Raw genomic sequence first — 18,481 nt, forward strand, 5'->3', positions numbered from 1 at the left:
CCGTAGTGGAGGACTCCGGAAATTTTGACCACCTGGGGTTCTTTAACGTGCGCCTAAATCTAAGCACATGGGTGTTTTCGCATTTCGCCCCCATCGAAATGCGGCCGCCGTGGCCGGGATTCGATCCCGCGACCTCGTGCTCAGCAGCCCAACACCATAGCCACTGAGCAACCACGGCGGGTGAGGAGATAATGAAGCAAAAGGAAAAGTTAAATGCAACTAGCGTTTTCTCCGGCCGCAGCTAATCCCGCGAGCGTATACAGACCAGTTCACCGAATCCCTTTCGAACTGAATCCTTTTAAACAGGCGAACTGAATCCCTTTCCTGGTCCCTGGAGCAGACTGAACAAAGACGGTTGAACTAACGAAGTAAAAACGATGCGCGTGACCGTTGCAATATATGTTGACATAAAAATTGTGTTGGGCATTATAAACAAAATAAAATAATATAACTGAACGCATCTCGAGTTAATTGCGCGGGCGCCGAATCGATGAGAAAACTGGCCTTCACACCCTAGGATATGCCGATAACTACCGCTATCCAAAAGGAGTGAAAAAGGTAGCAAAATGTTAACCGCCGAAGGGCTGTTAAGTCTCAAGATTGATTTGGCGGCGCTTTAGGAATGTGTGTGAGGAGTGGCGGCGGGAAGGGGGGGGGTAATTAGGCGGAATTAGGTAATTAGGCGGGATGCACAAAATAATCAGAGTATCTCCAAGCGACGGCAAATAACGTTACCTTGGTTGTGTTCAGCTACGTGGCATTTGTACATATTTAAATCTTGGTGCACGATAGTTGGGACACCCTGTGTATCACCGACGTTACTGCAACTGGCCCGTACGAGCTTATCTTATCATGATCTTTTTTTGCCTTTGTAGATGAGGTTCACCTTGCTTTCACGCAAGACAACCGGATTTTTCTTCCTTTGAATCGCTTGCTCTTCAGCATCAGTCAGCAGTGCCTGACTGTTTGGACCCAGCTGTTCGATTAGCTGTGTTGGGATTTCATCGGGTCTAATGCGGCTGTGTTGTTAGGAACATTTGCTTCCGCTCTTTAAGGCGAAAGCCTTAAGTGGTTCATGGGTCGAAGGATCCGATGTGCGGCGTTATCGAAGAATTGACCGTCCGGCGTTGTAAATTGAAGGGAATCAAACCCACGAAAATTGGTGTAAATTAAGGTTAAAGTTAATAAAGATGGAGTTAATTAGCGTGCTCGAACCCACGATCTTTGGTGTTAATTAAGGTACACTTAATTAAGATACAGCTAAGGCAGTCGAACTCTCGACCTTTGGTGGGAGTCGTGCCCATGGCCTTTTGTGTTAATTAAGGCAATGCTAATTTAATCACAGTTGATTAAAAGATAGTCAATTGGGAGCAATCAAGTAATATTAAGTAACAGCACATTCGGGTGAGAATGACAATTATATTAATGCTTTTATAATTTAATTAAATTTGTGCATGAGTAGGTGTAGGTTCGCAGCATCGAACCTTAGTGTGTTATGTGGGTATGTAGAATCACTGGAGGATTTCCACCTCTATTTCCGAAAATATAATTCCTAAAGAAAGACATACTTAGAGCAACCCCTACTGCTTGAGGGGCTCCCTTTCTCAGTGCTCAATATTTTATATTTCGGTGCAAGTACCATTGGTAGAACCCGAAAGGAAGTGTGTCAGATTGTGCATGAGCATGTATACTTGTCACAGAAAGACTCCGATGAACACCTTTTCCTCATTATTAACACTACATCGCATTATTTTCATATTCCAGCATCTTCGTCAAAATCGGCATGACTACTTTTCAAGAAAACAAAAGAAGCAGAATTTATTTAACAGGAAGCAAGGACTTCATATTGTTTCCACTGCGAGCGAGGACGAAATACCCCCCCCCCCCACTCGTAAGTATGTGCCTTAAGGTGAAGGAATTAGTAGAGGAAGAAGATAGGAACTCCCGAGTCAGAGCTTGTATACAACTTCATTAGAGAAACAAAAAGAGTACCTCCTGAACTTATAAAATTAATAACTATTCCTGGTATTTCACTTCTTTATATTAAATCATTCTATGCCAAAATTCTTAACAGCATCTTTAATTTTAATTTCCAAACGATAATTCTTTGACACCCCCCCCCCCTCTCTCAGCTGTTGTTGGCCGAGGGACTGGCGGCACCTGTCGGCGAGCGAGAGAAGCACCAGGAGCGACTGGCTCGCGAGGCGGGAAAAGGCATATCACGTGACGACCAGCGTTCGAAAGCGTGAAGAAGGTTTGTATAGGTGTTCTGCGGTGAAGACGCGCTCGCCGAGTGCTGGTCGTGTAATCTGTGACCATCGTTAATAAATCCAGTTGCTTTTGATCATCGATCGTGCCGTCATGTGCTGAAACTATTGACACTATGCAAATTTGTTTTTTTTTTTCGTAAATCTAATGAGTGAGTGAGTGAGTAAACACTTTATTGAATATAAATAAAGTAAGGCACGACGGTTGGGGCCCCTATTCCAGCGCCCCACTGGCACGAGTGGCTCGCTGGGCTTGGTCCAGAAGAGCCAACTGGCTCTCCCGGCCCTCGTCCGGAAGCCATGCCTCCCACTGCTTATTCCTCGTTAGTGAATGTTGGTGTAATACGGGGCTGTCTATGTGCGGAGGCCTCCTGGGGCACTAACATACTTCACACCACCGGCTTCGTGGCCGATCCCCCGTAGTGGGTGTGAGCCAGTACATGGGATACAAGACGAGAGCTTCCTTTCGAGACTCGTCATCATCATCACCGCACACGCACGTTCACAGTTGCACGCCCCGTTTCCACGCGCCATCGGCCAAGGCACGCTCGACTCGAACGCGTTCGACGGCGAGAAGCAGCCAAGCTTCCACGGCGATCGAACTCTTCTGTTGTTTCGGCTCAAGAAGCATGGAATCCCGACCGGGCTGGGCCCTGCGTTCCCCGATTTGTCGGTTACTAGGTAAGATGCCCCGGTCACAAGTCTTTACTTTTAACCCGCGTAATAAGAAATGCATCTAAACTTGAAGCCCATGCTTGCTTGATCTACACGACGCCTTTCGTGAACGCGCCGCAGGTTAGCAATGAGCGTCTTGGGCGCATTCACGCCAGGCGTAATTTAGGTCAGGTCAAGCGGGTTGCTTCGTGTTTAGATGAGTGCCTGAATACGGGGGTTTGACGGTCCGAATGTTTGGCTGTGCATTGCTCACATTTCACGTGCTCAGACATCACAGACATGTCGTTTCCGAATAGAATCACTCGAGGTCAACGGCTGTGCTGCGATGGCTCGGCTGCCACGGGGAAGATGATGGCTAGTACTCGAATTTGTCACATCTTCCTGTTCTCGCGACGTTAGGCGTTCTTACAGCTTTTTCTTTTTTAGTTTTAAATTCTGAAGCAGACCTGTATTTGTAAAGCTGAAAGTAACAAGGCTGTGCGCTGATGCAGAATGGCTGCGAATTGCTGCACCACCAGCCGGCCCAGCCCGCTATATAGCCAAGTTCGGCGCACCCACTGCAGCCACAGTACAATATCTTGTTTGCAAACGTCAAATGGCAATGTCGCAAACTCGCTTGAAGCCAAGAGAACGATGCTGAGGCAAGTCCACGTACCAACGGCCATCCCCATGGTGGCGCCACCACCGTCTTTGTAGGTCCCATAGACATTTAACTAAGAGTACCTCATAGACAGTAGCGCAGGCGTTCCCCCTAGTGGTGTTTTTGTAAAAAACTCTGATTGCACACGCCTAACATTGGCTTCACATTTATTTTTCCTGAGCGCCCCTCCCACCGAGGCCAGTGATGCGCAATACGCTTGGATGCAGAACGACAAAGAAGTCGAGCGGAAGCAACATACCGTATGCGTTTCTCTAAAGCCATACAATACTTATAGTAAAGTTACTAGAAAGACTTCAGACGTTGCGATTGCTCAGCGAGGCCGTCGTAGAACTGATGGCGAGAACAACCATTTGTCTCATCTTCATGCGTGTCTTTAGACGTTCCTGTGTTTTGACATTTCTTTTACTGCGTTTTATCTGCCCTTCAGCACCAAAAATTTTCAGGCAACCCTATTTCTTCCTGAACGCAGAAGGCAACGAGTCTGAGCACGCGCTGACTCAGTACAAATGGTAGCACTTATATCGCGAAACATTGTTAAAGACGGTTCGTAAGGTCACCAAACCGTTTGAACACCCCAAAAATGTCACAAGTTAAGGGAAACACATGCTCTAACCATCCTTCCCGTGCTGCATGAAACGCCTTGATTTACTAGCGCGGGAGTTCGTTCTAGTAAATTTTGGAGGAAGCGCTATGGGAACAAATTAAGGAGCGCGGCAATAAACTGGGAGGGAGCATGACGTCACGCAGCCACCATTGGCAAGCAAACTATCCATGAAGCTCATTTCTTTCGGTTCATCGTCATCATCATCAGCCTGGATACGCCCGCTGCAGGGCAAAGGCCCCTTCCATACTTCTCCAACTACCCCGGTCATGTACTAATTGTGGCCATGTTGTCCCTGCAAACTTCTTAATCGCATCCGCCCACCTAACTTCCTGCCGCCCCTGCTATGCTTCCCTTCTCTTGGAATCCAGTCCGTAACCCTTAATGACCTTCGGTTATCTTTCCTCCTCATTACATGTCCTGCCCATGCCCATTTGTTTTTCCTGATTTCAACTAAGATGTCATTAACTCGCGTTTGTTCCCTCACCCAATCTGCTCTTTTCTCATCCCCTAACGTTACATCCATCATTCTTCTTTCCATAGCTCGTTGCGTCGTCCTCAGTTTAAGTAGAGCCCTTTTCGTAAGCCTCCAGGTTTCTGCCCCGTACGTGAGTACTGGTAAGACACAGCTGTCATGCACTTTTCTTTTGAGGGATAATGGCGACCTGCTGTTGTTGATCCTTTCGATTATTGTCTCGTAATGTCGGCACAACACGTTACCTCTGAGGCTCGGTGCAGTGGCCGAGCATGTTTAGTTTCCGGTAGTTTGTAATCGATGCGCACTTGTACGGCTGCCCTGCTGTAGGCTCTGCTTGCCACTAAAACCTACCGCGCGCTTTAACGGGACCATCCCGTGTTTGACCGAGTCGTTCAGCCTCAATCGTATTCTGCAATGCCTCCTTCCAATTACCTCACATGCTCTGGCGATGTCCCGCGTTACACAGCGATGAAAACAACACTTCTTCACGTTGGGATGCGGTCCTACACAGCCCCAACCTCGAAGAACAGTTATGGGCTGTCCAACGGGCCCGCGACGCGGCGGAGAGACTCGGCCTCTCTGTCCCGACGTGGGAGCGGCCCGCTGCGCGCTAGTGCGCGCCCTAAAGGACCCTAATAAAGTTTTTCATCCATCCATCCTTCCAATACTCCACCTGGCAAGTCCTTTGCAGTACTACCGAAGGTACGAAGCGTATACAGGCAATATCGCTGCGCATGGGACTATAGTTCCGGGCTTAACTTGGTACATGATACACGACAGCAGCACGTTACACGTTGGGACTATTGCGCATGCGCGTCGTATACTGCGAATTACTGTGAGCAGACGACACGGCGCAGATGAACATATTTCGAGGAGCATACGGCATTCCTACAGAAGTAGGAGTCCCGAAGCTTCCACAATTCTGCGAAGGACTTCTGAGATGGAGTATAGTCATTTCCTTCTCCGAAGGCCTCAATCGACGCGGCAGCGGAGAGAGAGAGAGAGAGAGAGAGAGAGAGAGAGCAAGCAACTATCACTGTTGCACTGCCTGTATGAATGTTCTGCGCAAGCTCGGGTCGACTACCGTGTATTTTGTGACCTGCCATGAAAATTTCGCCATCGTGCAGATAGTGGGGGCTTATTCCTCTACAAAGCCACCTCTAAACAGGGACGCTATTATGGAACTGAATTACGCTATATTGTCAGATTCGGCCCACGTTGACGTTTTCAGCCATGGCGACAGGCCGTTGCAGCCCTGTGTGCGAATCGGAGTCGACAAAATGGCGAATTTTACTATACAATGTATGTTTATATTTAATTTATGTTTAAAATTGTTGTTACTTGTTAAGCTTTTATGTGATAAATGTGTTACTTTTCGAGCCTTCTGTGCACGTAGGTTTTCTGTGACATCACGTACACGCAAATTGTCATTTCGCTTCGCGCTGATCATGCTTTCTGCTGTTCTGACTGATGTCCCCCACCCCTTGTGTAGTGCTCCTCAAGGAGCCTTTAAGGGTCTTATAAATGATGATGATGATGATTATGATGATGATGATGATAAATTTCAATGTGTCGAGTATAGCAAGCCATGGGCTCCTATGATTAACGTTGTTGAAATCCGCCAGCTCGTCTGCTGTGATATTTTTTGGTTTGACGAGGCTGCTACAACCTCTCCGATTGGCTCAACAAGCCACGATAATGGTGTAGAATGTTTCTATATTAGCAATTCTAGGGCTGCTATTCAGGAGAGTGTCAAAATCCGCCATGTCAAATTCCACCGTCTTTTCGCCGCCTATAGGCTCACTAGGCTGCAACTACCGCTGTGATTGAAACAAAACACCAAGATGGCGGTACCGAAGGCTCCAAGATTAGCAGTCCCTGGCTTTTTACTCTGGAGAGTGTCAAAATGTGCCACCTTGCTGAATTTCACCCTCATTCCAGTGTTCCCAGTCGAAGAGGGCGCAGCCTCCCTTTGAGCCAATTAAAGCCGCCAAGATCGCAAAAAGACACCTTCCTTAAGCCTTAAGAATTTCGTTTTAGCCCTAAAAATCTCGCTCTGAAACTTGTACACGCTTCCTTGGTAGGCTTCGTTGCTTATATACTCTCGAACGGATGACGATGCCTGTTTTTTTTTTCACGAAATTGTCACACAAGGTGGACACTCTGCTTCATCGCGCTGTCTCTTCGCTCCAGGGCACCGCACGGCAGAGCGTCCGACGTCACTTCGCTCGCTCTTTGTCGGCTCCTGTCTCCCGTCCGTCGGCTTCACCGTCACCCAGCTGCACGACGGGTACTGCGAGAAGCCCCAGCGCGATCGGTGGAGTGTTGAGTCGCGCGTCGTCATCGCAGACTACGCGACCACCCACGACGAAGTGGACACCTGGGTCATAGTCCTGGTATGGTCCCCAGTACACGGGAGCTGGCCGGAGCAGTTTATAACGGCGCCAACGGAACTGGTACCCATGGAAGGCTGCAAGGTGCACTGCATTCCGACTCGGGACAGGTTCCTGCTGACCTCCGCCGGTGCGGTCGTGTTTCACGACTGGGACCTGGACGTCGACGACATTCCCAGGTACGACAGCGTCCGTGCAACATTCAACGCAGCAACGGAAATGTTAACCCTTGTTGGCCTGATTTGTGGATATTTTAACACTGCATGCAATCGTAATACATGTGTTGTTACTATATGCACACGTATTAAGTAGAAGTGCACCACGGTGCAATGGCTATCGAACCCTGCAGGGCCATGGATCCTCGTCAAGCTGCAGTTGGCAGCTTTTTCTCCATTCTGCCCCCAACATTTCTCATGGAGAAATAAGTCCCTCAGAGTGTTTCATTGCATTTGTTTAAGCCTTGCGTCTATAACCTTTTCTATACACTTTTCTCGATGTATAGCCGAGTTTTACATATAAGGTACCCTGAAAAATCTTTTTTTCGGGGTGAAATATGAAAATCGCAAGTTTATGCTACAGTTTCATGCCTGCGCCCACTAGTACAAATCTTTAGGAACCGAAGTTCGTATGTGGGTTTTTCACTTCACAGTTGGCTATGCGTCGGTATGTAATTGTGTTCTCTCATGTAGCGATGTGTATAGTGAACCATGTTGTCTGCAAGACTGCAATCTTCTCAGAGCATTTCGGGGCTTCTAATTTGTACGTTCACTTGTTTACAGAACTTTGTGTCTCCGAGTCTCATTTTGCTCTCTTCTATTGTTTCGTTTTTACCGTCTTCGACGTCCTTCCTGCTTTTAGTTTTGCTCGATCGGCGAAGATGAGTAGCCGGCGCCACCGAAGGCGCCAGCCTCTCCTTTAAATTGATATCAGTAAACAAAAGATATGTCAGGTTTTTCAATATGTTTTCAAATTTCGTATCATCAGGTGTACGAAGACATCGTCCTGCGGTGTTCCGGCAACGGATCCAATTGCACGCAGTGGAACTCCACGTCGCGCTCCGCACCTGGCCCACAATGTACGTCACACGTGCGGAAAAGGACGTCACGGAGAGTTCCACTGTGCACGAATTATGCTCGACGGACAATATTGACGAACTCGTGGTTCATCGGCATCCAGGGGCTTGGGTTGCGTAATGGAGGGTGCGGCGGCCTGCCCTGCCTCGCGACTGGCTCCAAAGGAGGCCCCGTCCGCTGTGAACTGTCGAGAAACGCTGGTCGCGAGCTACGTACGTGTTCTTGCGATGGGTGTTTACCACTGACTGCTACGAGTTGTAACGCTGATTGTGATTGTTGCCACGTACTTATGCGTAACTCGAAGCTAGGTGCTTTGCGCCTCCTTTCAAATAAAGCGTCTCCGTATTGATTCTAGCACGTTAAATACCTTGGGAAGGATTCCAAGGTAACAGGCGTACTCTAAGTTAGGCCTGAATATGAAGCAGTAAGTTAGTAGATGGTCAGAGCGGAACGCTAATCGGATATCATGTTGAAAGGAACCAAGACCGTGATTAGCTTTGTAAATTGCAATCTGTGCCATAAGAGTAGTTAAAAACTTAATTAGTGTTTTTTGTTAAGTAGTCGATTATGCATTTCAATTTTTTTCTGCATGTCCGCCTCTTTGAGTAGACCAGCTCATGAACTAGAATTGTGATATCTGCCACAGGCAACCTTTGAACATTTTCGAAAGTTTTGGCTGAAGCCGTTATAGTTGCCTTCTTTCAGTGATCATGATTTAGCTCAGATTCACCAAATTCAAGTACAAGCAAAACGCCGAAATGCTTTTATTAGACAACTGGACCGGTCTGAACAGAGCTCATTGTAATTGAAAGAGAACGCATAAATTCATGCAACTGTAACAAACAGTGTTTGCACTTACGGCATTATACTTTTCACTAAGATTCCCTAAAAAAAACAGCACTCTTCTGAAAAAGATGCGCGCGCAGTTTACAAATCCATGATTTTGAACCAAAACAGATATCCCACTCCTGTACGCTAGACCTGTTAGAGCATCTAAAGAAGCCAACTTTTGACATATTAATAGACAGCTTACGTTAAAATATTTATGAGTGTTTCGCAAATGTCCTACTCAAATATATGTGGTCTATGTGAGAGTGGTGCCTAAAACAACCATTTTCTCCGCTTTAGGTGTTTACAGGAGTTTACAGAATTATGGCACCATTTTTTATTGTTGACTTACGAAGTAGAAAACGCTTTTTATTTTTTGTTTTGTTTTATTTTTCAGTATTGAGCAATTTTGATAAAAATATTGACGGCCTAAATAAAATAGCTTATCCCCAGGTTAGCAGATTTTACCAGTTTTCTTTAAAATGCAACAAATATCACCATAGTCGGTGCAGCGGGTGACGAAAAAAAAAACTACTTATTTTTTCTAGGAAGTTTACATGGCACTCACTACGGTGAGGGGGCCCGTCGTAATAGTCTATACACTCTCATGACGGGCCCCCTCACCGTGTAGTAACTTAACTGAAGTGTAGGCTATACACTCTCATGACGGGCCCGCTGACCGTGTAGTAACTTAGCTGAAGTGTAGCCTATACAATCTTATGACCGCCCTTCTTACAGTGTAGTAACTTACCTGATGTGTAGTCTATAGACTCTTATGACGGGCCCTCTCACCGTGTAGTAACTTAACTGAAGTGGCCCCTCTTTTTCCATAACATAGGAGCGCAGAGTTTTGCTAGGCAATGGATGAGGGGAAGGGTGGGGAGAAGGGAGGCGTCCCACTTGGGGCGCCCAGTAACAGGGCCACAACGCGTCATTATTTATTGGTCTGCGGTGGCTAAAGCGGCATCCGCCTTAGGCCCACAGCCCCGTCGCACTGGGCTACACCAGGGGTCGCTTCGCTCCCCTTTGACAGGAACCCTCCGTGTCAGGCGCGGTAGTGAAGCGTAGGCCAAAAGAACGAGTACGGCAGAAGTCAAACGAGAAAAATAACGCAGTAACGTTGAAAAAAAAATAGCAGGTCATGCAACGCGTAGGGCAGATAACCAGTGAACCATTAGAGCCACAGAATGGGTGCTAAGGGAAGGGAAGCGCAATCGAGGGCGGTAGAAAACTAGGTGGGATGGTGAAATTGGGAAATTTGCAGGCGCAAGTTGGAATCAGCTAGCGCAACACAGGGCTAATTGGCGATCGTTGGGAGAAGCCTTCGTCCTGGCAGTGGACATAACTATAAGCTGCTGCTGCTGATGATGATGATGGCTATTCTAGGGTGAACGTGGTTGTACATTTCTCGCTGGCGTGAATTATCTTGGCAAGCCAGTAGAATATGTTGAGTCGTCTCCAGATGTTTTCCTGCAGCAGGCACGTACCTCATCCTTTGCGCGAAAATTTGCTCCGGTATGTTTATCTTCGGTTAGCCGCCTCGGCTTTCGAATAGCAGCGCACTATCCTTCGTGTTTTCGTGCCCTCTGTTGATCTGTAAGTGAAGCGCTAGGAATGTCTATCGTTGCCTCCGAGATCCTACGGATTTCCATTGCGACTACGGAAATCGCGGATCACTCTACATCGCCGTGTGCTGATGACCTCGGAGGCCATGCTTTAGACGCAAGTGCTTCGCCTATTTCTCGACTGATGACGCCACCACCTCGTGGCTCTAGGAAAGGATAACAGGAAAAGGGTAAAGGAAGGCTAAAGTATCTGTGGTGAAAAGGCAGGGATAATGCAGAAGGAAACGCTACTAGCATTTCGGGGAATAAAATTTGACTATGTTCGGCAGGTTGCAGACATGGACCGTGGATCTGAAGGGGTGGTGGCAGGTAATACGCTTTAAAAAAGGCACTGCTTTCTCTTTTTTTGCTACCGAAAAATGAATACTTTTTTCTTTCAGAACGAATACATCCTCAAAAAGCCATGACAAAACAAACACTTCGGAAGTGTCGTCAATGTTACGTCCAGACGCATAAGAAGATAGGCCCGGTTTCACAGCAATTTCACATAATTCCTTCGTCAAATCATTATCCCAGTTGGTCTTGCGAAAAATAAAAGAAAAGAAATAAGCTTTTTCAAATAGCTAAAAACATTTACAGCATAGGAACGTTGCTACGTAATGTGTCAAAAGTTTTTTAACATTCGCCAAAAATGGCATTTCGGCGGCAATACGCTTGTTAGAAAAGTTTCTTCATCGTAGTCCAAATTCTCGAAATTTATAGAATACTAGCAATGTTTTGCACACATGCTCCACCCACTAGACAGGTATGCCGCGTTTCTCATCAAACCCACCGTTGCTTTGCTCCACTGAGGTGCTGCCAATTATGCTAAATGTTGCCTATTTGATAGCGTTAATGAATGCCGTTGTAGTCAATCACCTTAGACGACCTGATCAACAAATTTTAGCCCTACAGTGTAGTTTTCTTTTAGGAGTCACGAAGCCGTAAATGTTACATTTAAATTTGTTGAAGAAAGCTTTTTTTTTTCTTAAACCTTCGTAATACTTTGGACCGCAAAGTTCAGGCTACGGCATTGTAAGCAGTTTGGTCGATTCCCTGTCAAACATTACCTTTTCTTTCGTTTTTCTTTAATCTCTATTTAGGCTGCAGTGCCCAAGTGTCAAAAATATATTTCACACAGAAGATCACTTGAAGTTCACAGCATTCAGCACGCTCAGTAGAGAACTTATGCCAGGGGATCGAGGTTGAAAACAGTACGTCACCTCACGCGACCTGGTTCCCACTCACATAGCGGTTCGCATTTCTGAATTGGAAGTGGTTATTGCCTCTATGACGAGAATGTGAAGGTTGAAAGAACTGGAAAAAAACTAACTTTAATTAACTCATGTCTGTGGCAGGCCCCACTCACACCGACCAACGCAGCACAACACAGATACCACATATTTTTTTAAGTTCAAGGAAGTGCACCTCCTTCAACAATCGCCGTTGACACTCCCGAGTCTTTTCCCTTGCGATGGCTGACGGACCCACTAAAACTTAGCACTCGGAGTTTGTGGCGCTTTTCTAACCTAACCCGTTGTCAAACGAGCGATGCCGTGCTTTAGGTCATGTGCAGCATCCTCACGCGCACTCACTAACACTCTACGAAGAAGTGACTGCTTTCGCCGGCGTCCCACAGTTTAGGTCACGCCCCTATTACGACCCGAACTGCTTCTCGTCGTCAGCCTTGAAACACTAGTAGTCGTCTGAGTCCACGTTTGGCTCACTTCGCTTAGACACAAGTCTCTGAAATTCTTGACACGTCCACCTACTGCTCCTTAACAACCCCCTCCCCCCTTCCGACCCAGTGAAGTCTCGTGTATCTAACATCCCGTAGATCCACCAGCCGACGTCATCCTTTTTCAACCAGCATCCAACTTCTCCTGCATCACCACACACCATGACGACGAGATCGTCGCTTGGCATGTCAAGCTGTCGACGAGTGGCCTGCCATCGACCTGAGCACCTGGATGACGCGGGCCTTCTGCTTCCAGCGGGCCAGCGACTGCACGGGCAGCAGCGACAGCAGGACGAAGCAGCAGCAGACCGTGAAGATGCCGCACAGGTACTGGGTGTCGAACTCGCGCCTCAGGACCAGCATGGCGGCCGCGACCGCGCGTCCCACGCAGCGGGCGTACGCCTCGTTCCGGGGCGACAGCATGGTGCAGTTCCTGAGCTTGCGCAGCGCGGCGCCCCACAGGCCGAGCGAGAAGTGGAAGGCCAGCATGGCCATGACGACGACCAGCACGGAGTCCGGGTAGACGGGCATGGCGGCCGCCGCGAAGAACATGCCCACGGCGGCCAGCAGGCACGACAGGGTCAGGATGTAGCGCGGCGTCGCCTGGATCATGCGGGTCACCCGGAAGAAGCAGCCGCCGAAGACGTGGAAAAAGCAATAGAGCGCGTACAGCAGGCCGACGTCCATGTTGGACGGGTTGACCAGCGGGGCCCAGAAGGCCTCGACGATGGTGCTGCAGCACCACAGGGCGGCTTCCGAGGAGAGCACGGCGACGCTCACGACGCGGTCGGAACGGTACGGCTCCAGGAGGTCCTTGATGGGCTGAGGCTTCGGGGCGAGCCAGTGGAAGAAGAAGAGGGCGCCCAGAACGAAGGCCGCGGTGCGGAACAAGATGAAGCAGTCGAAGTAGATGACGTCGCAGAGCACGCTGCCGATGACTCCCGAGACGATGCCGATGAAGCCGATGCCGATCATGATGGCCAGGTCCGACGGCCTGGTGCGGGCGGTGAACTGCCCCACGGCCAGCGGGAACAGTGTGAGCACGCTCACCTTCGCGAAGGTGTGGTGGGAAGACGAAAAATTGCAAAAAAATAAAAGATTATTGCAGGTTTTCATGGTCGTAAGACACGGATTTGTCTCGAGCCTCTACAACCCATAGAACCCTCGTGCTGAAAGGGCCCCTCGAATGACAGTCGCGTTAACAACTAGAGAATAGCACATGTCCATCAATCTCGTGTACGGGCCGGTAGCTATTAGGGAAAACCACCTCTGGGGATTAAAGCGCCAATAGTAGGCTAAGTTTGGCAAAAAGCGACTGTAAACTAATCGTTTATTCACTAGATATCGCTGTAACACGTAACATAGGTGACTTATGAAGATGAGCTGTTTGCGTTTTCGCATTATGGCGACCTTGAATGCAAATTTGCCAATGAACATCGAAGGGCCACGTTCGAACACAAGAAAGTGATCAGCGACAATGTGAACTCTCAAGAGTATTTACTAGTCCTCGGGCTTATCTTCTCCCCTCAAACACTACTAGCAAATCTTCTTACACTTATTTAAGCCTCTGCGCTCTCTACTTCCCCTTCCAAGAACGCTATTTATCACGCCGATACGTGCTTGCCGTTCGTGACCTGAAGCTACCGTGAGAACAGCGTCAAAGAAGTGAAATGCACGCAAGATCGATGACGGCTACTGTAGAGGTAGAAGATGAACCTCAAAGTGTCGAAATTCGTTTTTAAATATCTATACAGAGTGACCCCGTAGCACGATGTTGGTGGCGCACGCACTGCAAAATCATGAAGTGGGCTTTCTCAGAGTGAGTGAAACCACTTGGACGCAGCATTGAACGGAAAAAAAAAAGTATAAACGTTGGCACTGCCCTGCGTTGCGGGGGTGAAGCATACTCTGGAATATGACAGAGCGGGTTCGATACACCCGCTACGTACTAAAATATTTGTATCTGGTGGTGCAAACTGCGTCTGAAATTGATAGCTGGGACCCACTAGTAACAGTGACTATACCTCGGTTAAGGTGCCTCAGAAAGGCTGGCCAACGTTTCGATAGGAGGACCTATCTTCGTCAAAGGCGATCCCTCACTTCACCTTTGTCGAAGATAGGTCCTCCTATCGAAACGTTTGCCAGCCTTTCTGGGGCACCTTACCCCTGTTTACAAACTTTATACCACAGTGTGCCAGCCTGTCAGCCCATTTCTTGATTTTATACCTTGGTTCGACAATTATGTTACAACTCTCCCGTTACCAAGTGCAGTTATACCAAAGTAGAGAATGCCGTGTGAACTAAGTCGTGAGTACAACAACCATTTTCTTAAGAGTAAGCGTTTGGACAACTGGAATTGTCATTGCAGTGGAAAGCCCCTTTGTTGTAATGTTAGCTCCAAGCGGACGCATCTCGTGTTCAACCACGGCCTATCGTTTTGTTTCCATTTTCCTGTCGAACTATCTTAAGGCAAAGTATCCCTAACACAGGTTGTATTTACACTGCACGCTTCAAAAATGGGCATCCTTCTTTTTTTAAAAGTGTCATCGTTAAATGACAAAAACAGGGCCTCCAAGTACGTTGACGAAGTAACCATTGCCTCACGTTTCATATAGAAAATCTGCTTGTCTTTGGATTAGCATAAACAAGATTCAAGAACGCGTGGTGGGTTGCCACTGTTGGTTGCAGGCTGACGCTACGTCACGAATGTTTATGTCATTTTGCGGCATTTGATAAGCAGTAGCCGCTTCTCGTCATCTGCGACAAAACAATGACCTATGTCAAATTAGTGTCAATTATCTCGAAAGCTTACGTGGTAAATTATGATTAAGCACCATCCACACTGTTTCACCCGCATCTGACTTCATGCCCGGGTAAATATGTTAAGCAATCACTTCATTGGTAACAGGCGCTGTCCACATCCACTCCCCAGCGACGGCTTTTCTCTGGATAACAGAACCAGATCTCGAAGGTTATGCTTTTCCTGGCTGCCTACGGCGGAAGCTATTCGGGAGTCGGAAACACGTCATGGACTCCATGTTTTAGGCACTACATACTCTGAGAAGGAGTGAAGGCAATGAGCAATAAATGTACAAGGGGATCATAGAAGGTAGAGACCTCCGTTCGCTGCCACCGCCGTAAAAGCAGGTCGCTCACCTTGGCCAAAAGCTTGGAGATCATCAGTGTTTCCAGCTCGTAGCTCTTCTTCATCATGCAGGACTGGATCAGCAGTGCCAGCAGCAGGGGCGCCGAGAACCTCCAGCCGACGCGCTTTGCCAGGGAACGTCCCCAGAGATCGGCGACACAGCCTCCGAGAGCACCGACGGCGTAGATCAGCGCGATTGCCGGCTGCTCGAGCTTGTTGTAGTAGTAGAGCTTGTACTCGTACGGGTTCTGCAGGCGATCCCCGAAGACCAGCACGAAGTAGAAGATGACGGCGTGCCATTGAGACAGAGCAGACGGTTGTTTCGTCGCCGCCGCGGTACTCGCAGACGACGTCATCGCGATGCCTGGCGGTGGCGTCACTTCCGGCTCGGCTTTCGGTTTCGGCGCGGCTCGGAATGGCCCCTGGCCGGTTCCAGATACGTCTTCGCCTACGTGAGATGCGCGTGTTATGTGCCTGCTTCGAAAAGCAGATGCAAGGACGGCGCTAGATTTCATTTGTTGCGTGAGCAGACGATCATTCTATTATTTCGTTGGGGGTACAGGAAGGCGCTTCGTCACTTGGCACTCCATGGTGCTTGGATGGGGGGGGGGGGGTCGTGCGTAGAGGGGCAGGAGGGAATATTGTGGGATCGCCCCCTCCCCCGCCCTCCCCATTTAGAGCAACCCTTGAGCAGATGGTTCAAGTTTCGCCCATACTTTGAGCGAATCGAGTCGGACGGGTGTTGCATCTCAAGCCGTGCCTGAGATGCAACAGGCTTGATTCACCTTTTACGAAGACTACGTTAGGAGAGTGCAGCTTAACCACGAGTTTACAATGCATGTTTATTTAAGCATGGCGCCAAAACGACAATTACGAATTCGGGAAGTGTTCATAAGACTATCCAACCTCGTATTCAGAAGAGCCTACTCTAAACAGAGGAAGACGGCAAGCAACGGCAGCTGCCAGCGATTGGGCTTAGCTGGTGCGAACGCTCGCATAGCCACAGGTGTCAATGTCGCATTCCGGTCGTGTCCAGGTCCTGTCGTATCTTCAAAACAGATCGCGTTCGGACTACAGAGTAGATTAAGCGTACTTGAGCGTGGATTAGAAACCAAATTTTGGGCGGCTTAGACGGACATATGTATACGTGCACAGCAATTGAAAGGTGATAATCAGCCCGCATAGCGGTCGGCGTTTTCTCCGCCACCGTTGAGTGCTCAGTGGCCGTTGGGGACCAAATTTACTTAAAGATTCACAAGGTGTCACAAAGACCGTACACCTCAAGATCATATATCAGATCGTGTAGGAATGATCGCATACCAGAAGGTTTCAGCTATGTGTCCCTGACGCCCAACGGTGTCGCAATAGTGCAGGCCGTCACGTGGAATGATATCGCGTTTGGATCGCTTGAGCACTGACGTTTACACCATATAAGTGGAGACGTTCGTAGCATATAAGTTGAAACCTACTCCTGGCTATTGCCACTTACGTATTCCACCCTTACTACAGACACCTCGACAACGTGACGATTCGAGTCCGTGGTCGGTGCTCGGAATCGCTCACCGGGCTACAAATGCCTAGAAGAAACGAATAGAGGCGCGTTTTGTGAAGAGGCTTACTTAAAAACGAAGCAACTGCGAGAGCACAAGGTAGTCGCAGTTAGATTGAGATACTCTGGGACAGTGCTTGCATGTGTGTGATAACTGGTCATTTCTCGAAAAGTTTCGCTCAAGACATGACAGCAGTAGTAGCACTTGGGGCAGCTAAAGTACGGTGTTGCGTTTGTACCAAGACAAGTCCACTCACCCTTCGAGATCAAAACTCAGGGAGGTGTGGAAAAAAAGATGTTCAACAGCAAGAGGGTGGTTGTACACACGCACCCGCTAACTTCTAAAATTCACTGGAAAAAATACATCAATGCCATTGTCCTCGGTATTAGCCTTAATATTGCCTGAACCCAAGTACTGCGAAGGCTGTTTTAATCAAGGTGCCGACCAGGGTGCTGTGAGCGCGCGGTGAACCTGCTCAAGCTTGTCTATTTGCCTCTACACCTTCCCCGTCCAGTCGCTCTATTCAGGGTCTTGCGTATGAATAAGCTAGGCCAAACAAAGATTCTTGTATCCTGAGTATCGCCCTACGTTTTGAAAACGACCTTTCCATAGGTGTCGTAGGGAGATTTGCATTACGTTAGCACCAAGTACACAGTGGTAGAATCGGTAGAGCACTAAGCACGTTTGTTCCAATAAAAAAAATAACGCTTAACATAAGGTAGAGTGTTGAAAATGTCTGGTGTAACTTGGTAGCACATTGTAGCGCCGGCGTCATGCAAAGGTCATCGCTGTAACAAGTTCGCTTCGACGCTGCGTGGTCTAATCCAAGCAGCATCGATAAATTGTTATCCCGTGAGCTTTTAGCCTAATCCCAGTTCCACCGTTTCCCTCTCCTTCCGCGCAAACGCGACGTATTTCGTCTTAAGCGTATGTTGCAATGCCTGCGTGGATTAGGGCAACAACTTCGTCCACCAAGCGCCCATATCGATGCCGGGATTTGCGTCAGCTCAATTTACAAAAATTTACGTATGTTCGTAGCCTTTACGAAACTTCACACCGTTGCAAACCTTATTGCCGCGTGAAAGGCGCCGTGCTGAACCTTTCAGTCATCCTACATGAAACTGCTTGCTTGCTCTCACAACGGCATTGTTGTAATGCTCATATCGTCAATTCACTGATTCATTGCCACAATTATTGGCTAACTTTTTATTCAGAGCCTCAAACGAACATAGTGGGTGCACACTAGGCTTTCACTGTTTCATATGAAACTTTCTGTGCTTGCCTTGCAATGGCATTCTTATGACATACATAGCGTATTTTATTGATCGATCTATTGATTGATTTATTAGCTGGTTGATTGGATGGCTGATCTGTACGTTGTCTTTAACGTCCTAAACCAACCCAGGTGGTGAACGCCGAAGCTTTTGCTTTTCTTTAACTTTGCGTGCTTTCCCAACAGAATTGTTTA

The 18,481-nt window shown here is 48.1% G+C and overlaps 2 protein-coding genes across 3 annotated transcripts in view; one reads left to right on the forward strand and one right to left on the reverse strand.

The window, feature by feature from the left end:
- The first annotated feature begins 2,787 nt into the window (after positions 1-2,787).
- LOC135917970 (uncharacterized) lies at positions 2,788-8,497 on the forward strand. The gene is made up of 3 exons (XM_065451615.1): positions 2,788-2,948; positions 6,876-7,254; positions 8,060-8,497. Exons 1-3 carry the CDS (start codon positions 2,897-2,899, stop codon positions 8,223-8,225), a joined length of 597 nt encoding a protein of 198 aa, XP_065307687.1. The 5' UTR covers positions 2,788-2,896; the 3' UTR covers positions 8,226-8,497.
- Positions 8,498-11,894: 3,397 nt separating this feature from the next.
- The window catches only part of LOC135917964 (molybdate-anion transporter-like), a 71,638-nt gene continuing 65,051 nt past the window's right edge, over positions 11,895-18,481 (reverse strand). For both annotated transcript variants that reach the window (XM_065451611.1, XM_065451612.1), the window contains exons 2-3: positions 15,475-15,911; positions 11,895-13,368 (exon numbers count right to left, since the gene is read on the reverse strand). In XM_065451611.1, the coding sequence (XP_065307683.1) occupies positions 12,508-13,368; positions 15,475-15,911 (1,298 nt within the window). In that variant the 3' untranslated portion in view covers positions 11,895-12,507. The remainder of the gene's footprint in view (positions 13,369-15,474; positions 15,912-18,481) is intronic.

The sequence above is a fragment of the Dermacentor albipictus genome, chromosome 9 (assembly GCF_038994185.2).
Source record: "Dermacentor albipictus isolate Rhodes 1998 colony chromosome 9, USDA_Dalb.pri_finalv2, whole genome shotgun sequence".
NCBI classification, from domain to species: domain Eukaryota; kingdom Metazoa; phylum Arthropoda; class Arachnida; order Ixodida; family Ixodidae; genus Dermacentor; species Dermacentor albipictus.